Source organism: Panicum virgatum, chromosome 2N (assembly GCF_016808335.1).
Source record: "Panicum virgatum strain AP13 chromosome 2N, P.virgatum_v5, whole genome shotgun sequence".
Lineage (NCBI taxonomy): Eukaryota > Viridiplantae > Streptophyta > Magnoliopsida > Poales > Poaceae > Panicum > Panicum virgatum.
This window is the reverse complement of record NC_053146.1, coordinates 4,954,207-4,970,272: the sequence shown is the minus strand read 5'-3', so window position 1 is coordinate 4,970,272 and position 16,066 is coordinate 4,954,207. Positions and strand designations below refer to the sequence as shown.

The 16,066-nt window shown below is 43.0% G+C and overlaps 2 protein-coding genes across 2 annotated transcripts; one reads left to right on the top strand and one right to left on the bottom strand.

Moving 5' to 3' along the window:
* Positions 1 to 1,268: 1,268 nt before the first annotated feature.
* On the bottom strand, positions 1,269 to 2,037 carry LOC120662288 (blue copper protein-like). Its single transcript, XM_039941469.1, has 2 exons — positions 1,924 to 2,037; positions 1,269 to 1,763 (listed from the first exon to the last, which is right to left on the bottom strand). The coding sequence occupies exons 1-2, from the start codon at positions 2,035 to 2,037 to the stop codon at positions 1,269 to 1,271; spliced, it is 609 nt and encodes a 202-aa protein (XP_039797403.1).
* Positions 2,038 to 7,472: 5,435 nt separating this feature from the next.
* LOC120662287 lies at positions 7,473 to 9,632 on the top strand. The gene is made up of 2 exons (XM_039941468.1): positions 7,473 to 8,637; positions 9,580 to 9,632. Exons 1-2 carry the CDS (start codon positions 7,473 to 7,475, stop codon positions 9,630 to 9,632), a joined length of 1,218 nt encoding a protein of 405 aa, XP_039797402.1.
* Positions 9,633 to 16,066: the final 6,434 nt, after the last annotated feature.

Below are 16,066 nucleotides of genomic sequence, written 5' to 3'. Positions count from 1 at the left end.
TATGTGCTTATCAAACAAATTCATCATTAAAGACATCATGAATATGAAACTAGTGCTAACCAGCAATGCATGACATGTAGAATCTCTCAAATAAAGCATGTCGATCACAGTGTTTATACTAATCACAAAGATTGCAATTTTGAGAATAAGATCAGCATACCCAGCGGCAGTGCCGGAAGCACCCGAAAGCGACATGGTGCTTTGTTGATGTAGTCGTCCCGCTCGATGCCGTGCAGATATGTTGCAGTGCCGATCGTCCGCTCGATGTCGTGCTGCCAGGAACAGGAACGAAAGCCGCCAACGTCGGGAACAGGAACGGAAGCGAGTAGTCGTGCCGCCGTCGACACTCCCCAAAAACGTGATTGCCGTCCTCACCCGAGCAGGTGAACCCAGCGGACGGAGACGTTCCGGAGGCCTACTCTTCCATCTCGTGTGCGCGCAAGAGACGGAACGGGAAGAACTCAAAGTGCTGCTAGATTGTAGTGATTGCCAGGGAGAATTTAACTGAAGGAACCCTCTTCGATTTATATCAAAGAAGGGAGGAAAGCGAGGAGTCGTGCTGCTGGAGGCGGAAGGCCATGGGCCTCTAGTCGTGCAATGGAGTGCCGGTAGAGTAAGGGAGAAGACAAGAAACTCCCATCATCAAATCTTTGATTGCCACTAATTTTGGTAACTCCCAACTCAAGGTGAGCAAATGGCAAAAATAAAGCCACGTCCGTCCACCATCCACCAGCCACGCCATGGCTCAATTTCTCAAATTAACCGGCCATTTAATGTGCAATATTGTCACGGCTCAAAATAACCAGCCATTTAATGACCATAGAGTTTTATTGATTTATTAAATATTAATGGGCCAAGCCCATTATATCTAACATGTTGTGAGTGTCTAAATTGTACTATGTAATCGCAAAAAAAAGAAGGATTAATCTACTAAAAGCTTAGGAGAAACTCACTATACATGCTCCTCGTATTTCAATAAGAGTTTGGCAGAAAATATTTGGCCCAAAAAGAGCCCTCCTATATATCACAGGGTAGCTCATGAAAACATTGTCGTCAAACACCATGTTCATATCTTTGCTGGGTGCAATGTACTATTAGTCCCACATTTTTTTTCTAGCTGCCTCAAACATTGGACAGTAAAAGTACAAACAAGTTCAAACGAAACTAACCCAACAACTCAACGCGGCCTCGACGACAACACGCCGGCGCAAATGTACATACGTACGTCTCCATGACCGGCCATGATCGCAGCTCGACAATGACTCGAACTAGACGAATACCGCCGCGAGAACGGCGCCTGCCACGACGGCCGCCCGGGCAACCGCCCCGCCGATCTTGTAGCGGTTCAAGCCGGCGGATGACTTGTCGTCCGGTGATGGAGGAGCTTCCGGAGCAGGAGCCGGGGACACCGGAGCGGGCGCCGGGGACACCGGAGTGGGCGCCGGAGGAAAGATGACAGGAGGCGTCAGAGTAGGCGGCAGATGATGCTCCGGCGCCGGCGCTGGGGCCCCGGTGACGGTGACGACGAGCTTGAGGCCCAGGTCGCAGTGGTTGGCAAGGCTGGAGAAGAACCAGCGCCGCCCGGGGTTCTCCAGCGGGACGACGTCGTGGCCGGAGGTCCACTCGTGGATCGTGTTGCCCTGAAGGTTGCACTCCCTGAACGTCTCGCTGTCCACCTCCGTCACCGTGAACTGACCCTTGGGGTATAGTAGTCGAACACTGCATCGCGCGCCGGAGAATAGGCCATTAATCGATAGGGTGAGCTACTACTTGGATTTTGCAATTACGAAACAAATTTTCATGCTTGGATCCTGATGATTTTGTTTTGTTTTGAAATAGTTGTATCCTGAATTCCTGATGAAGTTATACTGGAAGTCTGAAACGAATTAAAAGTGTCGTTTTTGTACCTAGATTGTCACCAACTTTGAAGGGTTTCCCTTCCGGCCAGCCGATGGGGTAACTCAGGTTCCAGCCAGTTGTGCCCCCCACTAGGAAGTCCTCCGCCGAGGCCGGCGCCGGGAGGAAGGCGGTGGCCATTGCCGCCGCGGCCAAGAGCCAAGTCAGCCTGCTGCTGAAAGCCATGGATATGGTGTTGGGTCTCTTGCTAGCTATCTGAGCTTGATATCTCTGCGTCCTTGGCTGCAGTGTGTGGACGGCAATGCAAGCACGAGATGGAGAAGGCCATGCATTTATAGCAGAATGGTAGAGCTTTGTGGTGCAAGGGGAGCCGAGCCTTGAAGCTGCTACGAAACCGCTGTGCCATGGCGCCCGCCGGCATCGTGCTGTCCGCATTTGTAGTATAGTGCCCCAATGGAATGCTGTACAACTACAACAGGTTATAATCAGAATGTGCCTTGTTGAAGAACGGGCGCGCCAATGCAAGTTTTGCTTTGGAACATCAGCCGCCCACACAGCAAGAAGACAAAAAGATGATTGCCAGGTTTGTATCCCTAGCACATGTTGCCCTTGCCCCTTGGGTTGTTCTAAGCTGAGCACAGGAAGTGTTTCATTCGGGTACGGTCCATCAGATGACCACACAATGCGATGCAACCTTGGTGGTTGAACAAACTCGAACATGACAACTTTCATGCTCTCCAGGTGGTTTGCATGTACACATATCGAATTCCGTGATAACAAAGCGGCCCTCCAATGGCTTTTTCGGGCCTCGTACGTTTCGACTCTTCATCGTTGCTGTCATCGATCTAGAGGGCTACAGTTGACGCAAATCTAGGGCTAACACACGAAACGCACTCGACCGTGCAACTAGTAGAGGCACGCGTTGCAGCGCCGCTGCTTAGACCGGCCAGACCGGTCTCAAGGAGCGGTCAGACCGGTCGCCGCCGGCAAGAACGGTGACGAACCTACGAACGTTAGCTTGGGAAGACTCGTCAGGGCAGGCGCACGCAGGGTTGGTCGGCAGGCCACCTAGAACGCCATCAATCGACGTAGATACGAAGGAGGAACAACAAGTAGTAGATTGAAAAAGCTAGGGCAAGAGAAAGTAAAAAGATAAAAGTTTTTGTGTTTGATCGATTGGATGATGACTCAATCGGCCATGACCCTTTATATTTATAGGGTGGGATGGACTTATCCCGCAAAGAATCCTTTTTACAGATCTAGATCTGCAAAAAATAAATCCTAATTGTACTCGAATTCAGGGTGACGGGTCGGGGTTGCCGGACCGGCTACAAGGCCTAGACCGGTCGTAATAGTGGCGAACAATTTGTTATCCTTCGGAAGCATCCTCTTTTGCATACCCAATAACTCCCCAAATCCCTTGTCAGATAAACCATACCTTGCCTTCCATTATAGCAATTCTAGTGTGGTAGCTAACTTTTTCCGCCCCGCATCACAGGTTGGGTATAGCAATTTCTTGTGATCCTCTAGCATGCACTCAAACTTGATCTTGTCCTTTTCACTTTCTGCTTCTCTCTGTGCATCTCAAATTGCATTACCAAGATCATCATTGAGCTCATCTTCTGCAGCTACCTCTTCTTGATCATGTTCCCCCATTGGAGTATCATTTAAGAAGGGGCCATATTCAAGAAGGCACCATATTCAGCAATAATATCGTCATGGTACAATGATTCTTCTTCACCTTCTTCCATTATAACCCCACTTTCTCCGTGTTTGGTCCAACAAATATAGTTCAGCATGAAACCTGACTTAAACAAGTGTAAATGAAGAGTCCTTGATGTAGCATATTCCATCAAATTCTTGCAGACGGCACATGGACAGCACATGAAACCATCCCGCTTGTTTGCCTCAGCCACACGTAAGAAATAATGCACACTATCAATGTACTCTTGGGAGCGGCGATCAACGTTATACATCCAATGCTGTGATCTCATCTACATTTACATTACATGACATAACATATGAAATCCTTGAACATAATAATTAGTTAATTACACAACATGCATAACACTAGACATCATAATTAAAGCCTCGCTACAATGTATACAGTCCCAACTAGCACTAAACAAACTAAACCTAAAATGCACTTCAACAGCATAACGATTTCTCGACCAATCCCAACTACAACAAAGAGATCATTCATCTCTTCTACATCAATAGTCTTCTTCCGCTGGCTCGTTGCCTCACCAGCCGTCACAACCGCATGTGCAAGAGATTTTTGCACGTGTTTTATGTAGTCTTCCTCCCAGTACCCGCCTTTACATCCAGTTCCATCCCACTAAAATTGGAACAAAAAAAAGAAGTTTAATAAAAAACACCATGCAAAATAGGTACAAGTTAATCATAACCGTAGAATGCGACAAAATAACTCACATTGCGATCTGGACACTTGTAGAAGATATGACCCTTGTTGGGACCCTCCTTCCTCACTCAGTACTCCATCGCAATGTTCTGCCCGCACTCACCGCACGCAATGAGAGGGAGGCCTGGCCTCAGTCGCTTCGAAACCCAATGGGAGGCCGAGGTCTCAAATGAGTATACTCTCTATACTCATTTTTGTACACTACAATAAATTCTTATTTTTTCCAAACAAATGCAATTAAAAGAACCCTAAAATTCTCTACGTCTCTAGGAAAACCATAAATATGCAATGCATACTACCAATAAAACCCTAAAGTAGTTTTTGATGCAATCAAGTGATTCTGAGCTCAAATGGCATACAAATCATAAAAAAAATCCACTATGAATGCCACATAAAATCTAGTTGACGAAATGAGAAGTGGTACTAATAAATCATGAGAGGATGAAGATAGTAACATTTACAACTGAAGGATCGAAGTGATAGTCAAAGAAATCTTGTGACTGCCGGAGATGAGCACGTAAGAACAGAGGCCGGCGATGAGCTAGTGAGCAAGAAAAGAGAGCTCGAACTGGCTCTGGCTGGGGAAAGAAGAAGGTGGTATATAGTCAGGGAGGCTTTAGTTGCGGTTGGGGGCACAAACCAGGACTAAAGCTCAAATTACATTACCAGTTGGAGCCACTAACCGGGACTAAAAATTTAGTCTGGGATGGTGACACAAACTGGTACTAAAAGTGGAGCTTTAGTCCCGGTTTGAGTCACCAACTGGGACTAAAAGTCCCCTCCTGCAAAAGCCTGCGCCCAGAGCCATTGGGCAGGGGACATTAGTAGTGCACCTCCGTCTGCGGCGCGTCCTCCACCTCCGGTGCGCCCTCCACCACCAGTGCGGATCCGGTGGCAGCGAGACCCTTTGGTGCGACCTCCACCTCCAACGCAGCAAGTGGAGCTCAGCCACCTGGAAGGCCGCTGCCGGAATGCCAGCTCCAAGCTAGGCACCAATGGCAGATGTGCAAGAACCGGTGAGCTTGCTTTTCTTCTCTTGAATCTTGACGGGAACAAATTCCTTCTTGTGTGTTCTTCATTGGTTTGCTTCTAATGACTGAGATTAATTTTAATTTTGTGTTACTTTTTTCAGACGATGACGACGATTCTGTAGAGAAAGAGGAGGTAGACGACTGCCCGATCGAGCAGGTTCGGCTGACGGCCTTATAGTAGCTGGATCGGTCGGATCAGGCAGCGGCGCGGCGGGCGGTGGGCTCCACGGCGAGCAACATGGCGGTGGGTCCTCCCGACGGATCCGGCTCGTGGGCTTTGAATGGTCTCGCCGGTGGGCTCTAGAAAGGGCTCACCAGTGGGCTCCTGTTGTTTTAATTGATTAACCGAGGCGGGCTATCTATCTCTGTTCATGGGTTAACTAAGGCAGGCGATCGATCGCCTTGGTTAAGGTCCAATTTACCGTGACCTTTCGGCGGAGGCAGTTCTGATGTGCCTGCCTCAAAAAAAAAGTGTAGTAGTGTCCCTTCATCTCGATCGTGTCCTTTTCTTCTTCACCTTGCTCTTCACGTGATGTTCTTATTTACTATTGAAATTATACTGCAACTAATCAACTTCGCAAATGGCAACTAATACGTATAGTAACATGCCAATTTGGTACAACTTGGCTCCCAACTTCTTCAGAGTGGATTCTATAAAGACTTACCGAATAGATAAAACACAACTAGATTCTATTGGGGAACTAATCCAAATCACTCCAGGGCACATGCTAACTAGCACGTGCGTGCTAGGAGCTGTGATAGCGCTCGATCTCGGACAACGACGGGTTTTCCTTTCTAGGAAAGTGTTTCTTCTCCATGATTTTCTACTTTTAGAAAGTTACTTCTAATATGTGTATGTATAACTTTTTTAGACAACTATTGGATGATAATTTTTCAGCATAACTATTAGATGATAATTTTTTAGCACAACTTTTATGATACTTGTAACTTTTACGTATAACTTTTTCCAACCAATTTTTTGTAGGACAATTTTTTAACATGACACATACAAATTTTGCGCATAAACTTTTCCTGCCTCCCTACTAGATGATAACTTTGAATATAACTTCCACCGAAACTTCTCAAACAACTTTGATGCATAAGTTTGTGATGCAATTTGGAAAAATACAACTTATCGAGATAACTTTAGCATACTTTGTACAAAATATTTGTTAAAAAGAACATCTTCAAAATTGAATATAAGGAAAGTAAACAAAAAAAGATTGAAAATAGAAAAGAGAAAGAGAACACTAGGTAGTTCGAATACATAAAGTATGTTAAAGTATGTGGCTCGGGCCTATTACGTAGAAATAAAAAGGGCGTACCCAGTGACGTAGGCTTCCCGCACTGTGCGGGGTCTGGGGAAGGGTTGTCTTTAAGTCCCAAGCCTTACCCACACAAATGTGCAGAAGCTAGGGCTCGAACCCGGGACCTTCCGGTTACGGCCTATTACGTAGAAATATAGACTCTAAATTAGACTAGACCACTAGGCTCTTATATCTCCTATATGTGTGCACGAAAAGCATGTGAAACGCATTGGACGGTTGGTAATCGAGCGCCAGCAGGCTTGCTGACGCTCGCGCGTCGTATTGGATTTCCGCTCTATTTACGCTATGAGCTTGGAGTCTACTACATTTTTTTCGGTCGTTTTTTCATACAAGGTTATTTTAAAAATTGCAAATTATGAATTTTAAAGTCATTAGTCTTAACTAAAATATAATTCATAGGCACACTAAATCATTAATGTATAAACGTGCATACTCATTCCTACGAACACACGTACGCAAATATTACACTGGCTTGGGTTTGTTACTCCGTTTGCTATATGCACCTTCACCACGTGATGTCACGTTGCAACAAGAAATTAATTAACCTTTTTTTTAGATCCACTCACCTATAACCTGGGTCTCGGTGGCCCAGCAGCGCAGCCATAGCAGGTCTCAGTCTCTCAGATCCCGAGCAGCAGCCAGCAGTAGGATCGCTGGAAGTGAGCGCTGCGCTGCCTACATCCTCGATCGAGTCTCCCCTCCGGATGCAGGTTGGATCGTCCTCCCCTACCCTATGCCTCTTCTCAGTCCCTATCGTAGCCCAAACCCTAGATGTGGGTTGCTAATTTTCTAAGTTTCACATAGGGAAATCATGGACAGGGCGCCGTCAGGCCGATGAGGATGACGTGCCAGGGGGCGCCAGCGCCCCCGCTTGAGGACGGCAACATCCTCTCCATGATCCTCCTCCGCCTCCCACCGCTGCCGTCTTCCCTTCCCCGTGCCTCACTAGTCTGCAAGCCCTGGCGCCGCCTTATCACTGATCCCCGTTTCCACCGCCGCTTCCTGGCTCACCACAAGAAAGCTCCTCTCCTTGGGTTCTTCTTCAGCGATTACGGTGGAAGAATTGGATTCAGGCCCGCCCAAGATCCACCCAATCGCATCCCTGCTGAACGCTTATCTAGCTTGCAGCTCGGTGTGGGTATCACAATCATCCTGGGGTGCCACCACGGCCGCCTTCTTGTCCTCAACTTCAGGGAGCAACATTTCGTGGTGTGGGACCCCATCACTGGTGACCACCACCATGTAGACATTCCTCAAATGCTCAAGGAGAATAAGATTTTAGGTCGGCATGGTGTGGTTGTTTGTGCTTCCCGAGAGGAAAACCATGTACATGGCGCTTGCCACGCAGAGCCCTTCCAGGTGGTCTTAATTGGCTGCAACAAGGAAGGTGTTTTTGCCTTTGTTTACTCATCTGAGGCAGGCACATGGGGCAATCTCATCTCACTACTATTGCCGCCGCAGCCGGATATGGCATTTCATCTCATTGTTCCAGTTGATTGTCGAAGTTCTCTCGTTGGGAATTCTGTTTACTGGGTGCCTGTGGGTATGATGGGTGCTGCCCTTGAGTTCAATTTGCACAGCCAAACCATAGCTATTATTGATGCACCACCAAATGCATTCAACTTCAATGCATTCATGGAACAGAGACTCCAGCCCTTTATTGTACCAGCAGATGGTGGTGGTATCAGCTTCATTGTTCTAGCAGGCTTCAGCGTCCATGTATGGAAGAGAGTATCTAATGGCGATGGTGATGCTGGATGGGTGTTTAAGAATACTGTTGAACTAAGCAGCCTTCTTTCACTGAAGCCAAGGGATCATAGGATAAATACACAGGAGCCCTTAAAGATATTAGGGCTCGATGAAGATGATAATGTGATATTTAGATCGTCAAACACTGGAGTTATTTACATGGTTCATCTTGAGACATTGCAGTTCAAGGTACTGTCTGTAAACATGAACGACAGCGAAGCATATCCGTTCTCAAGTTTCTATACAGGAGGTAAGTAACCAAAAGTTCTATGCATAACTGGTTGATCGAATGGATGTCGTTTCCCTGAATAATGATACAGATTATTTGAATGGTACATTTTATTTCTTGATAATCTCTCCACATATCGTGATGTTATCTGCTTGGTATTATCTAGGGACCATGTGATTCAGCACAGGCCTTTCAAATTGTTCTTTACTCTATGCCCATGCATACATTTACATTAAATCATAAACACAAAAAACTAAAACAATCTTTCCGAACAACAGCAGTCAAAAGTTTATTGTTGCCAGTTAATGTACCTCTATGCTATAATGGATTGTGCTACAATTAAAATAATTCATAGGAAGACATAGGGCAGTAATTTTCAGCTATAATTGAACTTCCAGTTTTGTTACATTAGAACATAAGCTCAAACTAACTGATATAAATAATTCTAATTACTTCACATATTTATACTCTTATTGGCAACTACATTATAACTGTGATATCGAGCGAATTTTGATCTCTATGGCTATGATCTTGTTAGTAATATTATTGAACCTTCGGTGTCTTTTTTTATCACCATGAAATGGGATTATTGTTTTATCCATTGATGAAATGTTTTACTGCAACATTAGAATATATTTCTGACATAGAAAATAGAGACATTGTTTTATCTTTTTATTGAGTCAATTTTATTGAATAGCAATTATTGCTTTTGTTGTCAGAGTTCATTAGCTTAGCTACGTTTTACATAGCCACTCCAGGAACTCTCGAATAAGATCTCTTAAGAATAATTCTATCTATTTGTTTATTTATGAGATCAGCAAAAAAAATTATGTTCTGCTTTTCTTTCACGATGAGATAGATAAATACTGCATTTCTCGCAACGACCTTGCTCTGTCATAATCATTAGCCCCCTCTTAGAATTGTTTGCTTTATTTTTTTTACATTTACTTATTGTGTTTGTAGGTATGCACCCTGAAACTGGAATGCATGGAGATGAAGATGCGAACAATGCATAAATTAATGGCCATTCTAGATAAGGTAATGCATGCAAGATCTGTTCGTCCTCCATATGCAATCTGGATTATTTATACCATATTCCATACTTTTCTTTAATTCACTACAACAATTCACTCACCAGTTATTATTTGGCTTCTTGTTCTTAGCAGTTTGCTCTGTGGCTATTTTACTTGTACGAAAAATGCTCCAATCCTCTATATATCAGAACCTTCTTTGTCAGTTGTCCATTCCTGTATTCATGATCTTGGGTTTATCATTTCTTCATGCTTGCCACGTCTCTCTCCTTTATATATGTACTCTTTTGCATGGCAAACCTTTGATCAACCTTCCGTGCTTTGTTTGTGCATACATTAATTTGTGCTTGCCCACTGTTTGTGCATGCGAGCATTAATTTGTGTCGTGCCATAGTAATTATTGTAGGATGAATACTTTTCCGTCACATGCTTTGTCGTGACCTATTTAATTACTATGTGAGGGGTAGTTCATTGGCTTTGACCTTTCTAGTCTACTCCAACTTTCTCTGGTCCGTATTATTAGGCTAGTATCACTCAGAAGTTTCATGCCATTGTTTCCGACAATACCAATGTCACAAATAAAGAATGAAATGAAACATGGATGAAACACCCACTCAATGGAAAGTTTCATTCTATGGCTTCATAGACATTTAATTTCATGACTCATATAGAGTTGGTAATTGTACCAAGGGAGTACAATTTACATTAAATACAAATAAATCTCCCACCGAGAATGGCCTTAGGCAAACCAAAAACTATAACGAGTCCAATTTACGTGGCACGGTATTGATATCTGTGATGATATTAACTCAAGCAGGTTAGAACCGAGGTGTCTCTATTTGCATGCATACTTATTAAATAAGAAGCTTGTTTAGCCACATCATGCATGCGAAACCATTGTCCATGCTATGCATAAGGGAGGCACGGGGTGAGCTAGCTAGCCCGCCCATTTGAATTGCAAGTCATTAGGTACTTGTGGTGAGGGGAGCTCCCAAAGGCATGGGGTGAGCCAGCCACATGCATGTGAAACCATTTCTACTTGCTCCACAACTCACTTGTTGTTTTGTGTTTCTATAAAATATTGTGGCACGATACACTGAAGTAAAACGTTTCTGCTTTCTTACTCATTTCGTCCCTTATATGCTAATTATAGAAAGAAACTGTTCAAGCACTTAAATTTAAAGAAACTGTTCAAGCACTTAAATTTTGTCCCATGCCGGGCTGTTCAAGCACTTAAATTTCATGTGCTTTTTGTGGTCACTGAATTGTTAGATTCTAATGGTGATTTCCAAAATGCATGGTTTTGTGTAGTTATCATTTTTCCAGCAACCCATGACCTAATACTTTTGCTGAGTTAAATAGAAAAAACCTATATGTCAGATTTGAACACTCTTGTTAGATTCCTGTGGGTATATGGGATGGCCCCAAAACCTTGCAGAATCATATGCCGAATCCATGTAAAAGTAGCAAGTTCACATTTGCCGTTAAGAGAAGACCATTACCAAGCAGCACTTGAATCATGGTCAACCCTTCAGTGTCAACGCTGCTTAAGTTCTCTACACAATGAGTTCAACTTTTCTTGTTTGAAACATATGTGAATTTCATGTGCTTTTTTTCATTTTAGGTCCAAACAATGAGTTCAACTTTTATGATATTACTGCTTAAGTTCCACCAATGTGCTGACCCTCTTTTCCCCGGCCGACGGCGAAGACTAGAGTTTCTAGCTAGCATCTTTGATTTATGACCCAAAATCTGTTGCAACCCTCTTTTTGTTCTTATTTTCTTCATCTTTTTTTTTGTTTCTTGAACTGCTGTACTTTTGGTTTTCTTTTGCTCCTGTGGTACTTTTCTTACTTTGGAATTATTTCCTGTAGGGGCTTCATCCCCTCCAGTTTCAAAAAAAAAAAGTGCAGTCATGACATTTGCATAGTTTCCCAGTCATGTGACACTGACAGCTAAGGCTAGCTGAGGAATGAGTGCTGCTATCAGAGAAGTAGAGTATGCACAGCAGCACGGGTTTTCGACCACATTTCCCCTTCTCTGACTGGTGTTATATGATTAGCTTTAGAGGAGTTACGGTTTTGTAGTTTGACTGGGGCTCGAGCCGCCATGTCTTATCTCTTGCCCTTGCTCCAGTTGGTATGTATTTAAAGTTTTATTAGGTGCGTGAGTTTTGTTTGGTGTGTGGGGGCTCTAAACCCCCCCCCCTCCCTTTTTCTTATCAATATAATGATACACAGCTCTCCCGACTGTAGTCGAGAAAAAAAAGTAAAGTATGAGAGCACTATACGAGGACTAGAAAGGAAGGTAGTGACGGGAAAAACTATATATATTAGAGAGCATTTTTCACGTTTGTTATCTTGCCATTTTTTATGGTGTTTAACAGTGCACAAGCTATCTAGAAATGAAATCTGAATAATTTTCCCATGGTGTTGAAAGGAAATCGGGTGCTCGTAGCCTATGAGGGGGAGGGGGTGAATTAGGCAAACTAAAAACCTTAACCCAAGCTCCAACTAATTTGCACATAAATTAAACTAAGACATACTATCTAGATGTGCAACTAGTGTTCTTCTAGTGTGAAAAACCTTCATCCCAAAAGAATTATGCAACCTATAGCCAATCCTATCAAGATACTACTCTAAGAATGTAAGGCAAACAAGTTGCAAGAATGAAAATGCGGAAGCTTAAATAGGGATGAGAGAAAGCAAACTCTTGACGCGAAATTTATTCCGTGGTTCGGTTAGGCACTGAGCCGCTCCTACTCCACATTGTTGAAGCACTCACGAAGAGTATCGCTTCTCGGCCACCAAGTCTCTCTCGGGTCACCACCAAGGCTTGCAAGTCACTACGGTCACCTTGGCCCCGGGTTCCACTAAGGAGCTTCTCCATGAAGGATGGGGCTCTCCACGTTCCCCACACAAGGATGTCAACGCCGCTCCACACCAATCCTGAGGGTCATTGACGTTGCCGGCGAGCCACCAAGACTCCAAGGGGCCGACACACCGAGTACAAGTGTTGGTTCACTCTAGAACCATAGCACAAGGCACAACACCTTGCTCACTCACTCACTCAAGAGCTAATCTAGCACTAACACTTACAAAAGCTTGTGCTAAACCTAAGAATTTGATCACTAAGCACTTGGGTTGGCTTGGAGGTGTTCTTGGATGTGTGTGGGGCTTCTCTGAACTCCAGCAACTCGAAAATGGCCAGAGTGAGACGCTTAAATAGCCCACCAAGTCAAACTAGCTGTTTGTAGCCGTTATCCCTTTTTCTGCGTAGCCATCCGATCTTCCGATGGGGGGGGGGCGTCAGACCTTCTGGTCACACTGCGCCTGAATAGTAGCCGTTGGCGGTCTGACAGCTGACGTGGAGGCCATCAGATCTTCCGATGCATTGCTCTGATGAGGCATCGGATCTTCCGGTGCTAGACTTCCAACTCAGCTTTCTAGCAGCGCTGACATCATTACTCTGATGCCATCTATGTTTTTTCACTGCGACTTGAGTGTCTCGACGGTGGTTTGGACGTCTCGACGGTGAATTGGACGTCTCGGATATGGTTTGGACTCTATCCAAGAGACCTAAGAAATCCTACAAATATGATCTCGCAAACTTGTTAGTCTCATTGATTGCGTTTGTCACCGATCACCAAAATCATCACTCGAAATGGCCTAAATGGGGCCACGTTCGTTACAGGCATTGATGTCAACCCAATCTTTTTAATGGAAATGGCCAAATTCAAGGTTCATGGCAAATATATATTTCTTGAAATTGTTTACTGAGACTACATTCAGCTAGCTGAGTTTATACTATTCTCTGTCTCCAATGTTGGTTGGTATTGTCTGATAATGCTGAAATATTTATACTAACTTGCAGATATAAGTTCCACACCATGAGTTCAACTTTTCTTATTTGAAACAGATGTGAATATTTGTTATATTACCTTTTCTTTTTTCTTTTGCAATAGCGACTAGTCCAGAATAGTTTTATTGATCAAATTGTTTGTTACACAGGTGCCCAGAAGTGGCTTGTCCATTTTATGTGTGCCGATGTTGGCCATGTGTACTTGGAGACTCACCATCTATTTGGTGGATACAATAATGAATTAAGTGGATCGGATTTGCAGGCATTGGTTTCTGAATTTGCGGCATCATTGTTTATTCTGATGTCACTACAACTCATTTGTTCAGCACATTTAAGGCATGGTCATGCCTTATAATGGTGCGTGCGCTGCTGCAGCATCTGTATGTATCATGGATTTCAAGTTGTATATCAGTTTGCTTGTGGTGCCGAAACATTCATCTCTGCCTTACCGCTTAAGTTTGTTACTAAGTTTCGTCGTCAGATATTTGGAGTATCTTGTATGCGACAGATATACAATAGAAGTTTGTCAAGTATTTTGTTTGGTAATTATTTTCATCATCAGCTGCAGTCAGGTGTTACCTCGGTGCAGCGTGCTTTCTAGGCTGCTTATCCGTGCTACATAAGTACACATATTCAAACATTGGAATATGCATTACACATAAGTATTGGTAATACAGCAATAGAGCCGGCTTATACTGTATCCACAAATATTATCAATCATCTAATTTTAAGCCTTACCAATTCCGAAGATGTCTACAATCTTTTTGATGTCCTATCACGGATGTTGGGTTATCAAAATCATCTCTGATCTTGTGTATTATTTTGTTCGACAAAAAACTTGTAGACGTCCCCGATGATATCCAAGTAGTTCGTCATCCTCGATGAATAGCTATATGTATCCATTGATACAGAGGCTAGAATATTAATATATATTCCCTTATCTAAAAATCCTCTATTTTTTGTTCATAATATTAATCTCCTTATTATACTACAAGAGATTTGACATTAGGTGACGTTCTATTTATGTCACAGAAATGGTAATTTTTGTTATATTTTGTATTTTGTGACATTCGGGTGACGAAAATGCGATCGTCGCCTAATGTGGGTCATAAAATATATTCTGTGACGAAAATGTATTTTTTTTGTCACAAATTTTATAACGATTCTTACGGTGTCACTAATTTGTGACACTCACTTTTCGTCACTACCAAGCCCGAGAAACATCACGAAACCTATACCATAGCTGACTATGCAAGTGCCACGTAGGAAAAAAATGTCACAAAAAATTTCTTCTGCTAACATGGCGATGACTAGGATGTGACATGGCAGACCCTTTGTGACAATTTAATTCATCACAAAGCAATGAATGGCCCAACAAAGCCCATTTGGAGAGCACTATATTATGAGCTAAATTGCAGGTCCATTACCGATCAATAGAAGATAGATTCACACAAGATCAACATAAATATAGCCACATTTATCATTTGTTAATCCTGGTGGCACAAATACAATAGCACAATCATACTAGGCAATACATAATCTTAAGGAAAATAAAGTACCAAACAAGATAACCAAGTCACATGTCCAAATCACTAAACAATGGGTCATTCATCATGAATCTAGAAAGTAGCATGAGACGAAGAAATTGACTACTCATTCTCAATGGCTACTGCATTTGGTCAAACTTTCAATCTTGCCAACTGCTTGCACCTTTTGCTGATTCTCCTACCTTCTTCAGGACATCTATAGAAGCTATCATTGAGCACATACTTCCTGCTGCACAATACCCTATAACAAAATGGATTTCAACATTAGTACTAGAATGTAATAGATAGAATATGTAGGATACAATTTCTGAAATAATGAGGCAGAAGTTCAGCTGTCCAAACGTCTTGGAAGGCAGACAGTCCGCCTAGGGGGAGCGGACGTTCCGCTGACAGTTCTTTTCGGACGTTGCGCTGATAGTTCTTTTCGAAACAAACAAAAATATGGACCAACACAAAGTAGTCACCGCTCTGCTTAGTCAAGCACTAGTAGTGCACTAGTACTATCAAAGCCTTCAGGTTTGGTTGAATGTACAGTCAGTAATTATTATAAATATTTTGTTGAAAAAGAAACTAAACTTCTGCTACAGAATTGTTTAGCTAAACCAAATTGAGGTCCAACGTTAATGACATTGAACAGGACTATAGAACTTACAGTGCCCAAGGCTGTCCCTTAACATCTATCAGCAACAACAAAATAGAACAGCTATGAGATCAGTCCATCACCTGCAAAATACAAGAAACAAAATTAAAGGATAAGGAACAAAACTAATTTATATAAACATGTTAAGTCAAGCCAATCTTCTGTTAAACTATTTTATAGGAACTGACCATAGCTTCTGATAAGAACATTGGAAAAAATAGATACACAACTAGCAATGATTAGCATACAATAGCAGATCATCTAAAATGTGTTTTACTATCATCTGTTAGTTCTGAAATTGCAATGTAGTTGCTTATAGCTGAATTGCTTAAGCTTTAGCTAATGTCTCAAAGAGCAAGATATTTCAGAGA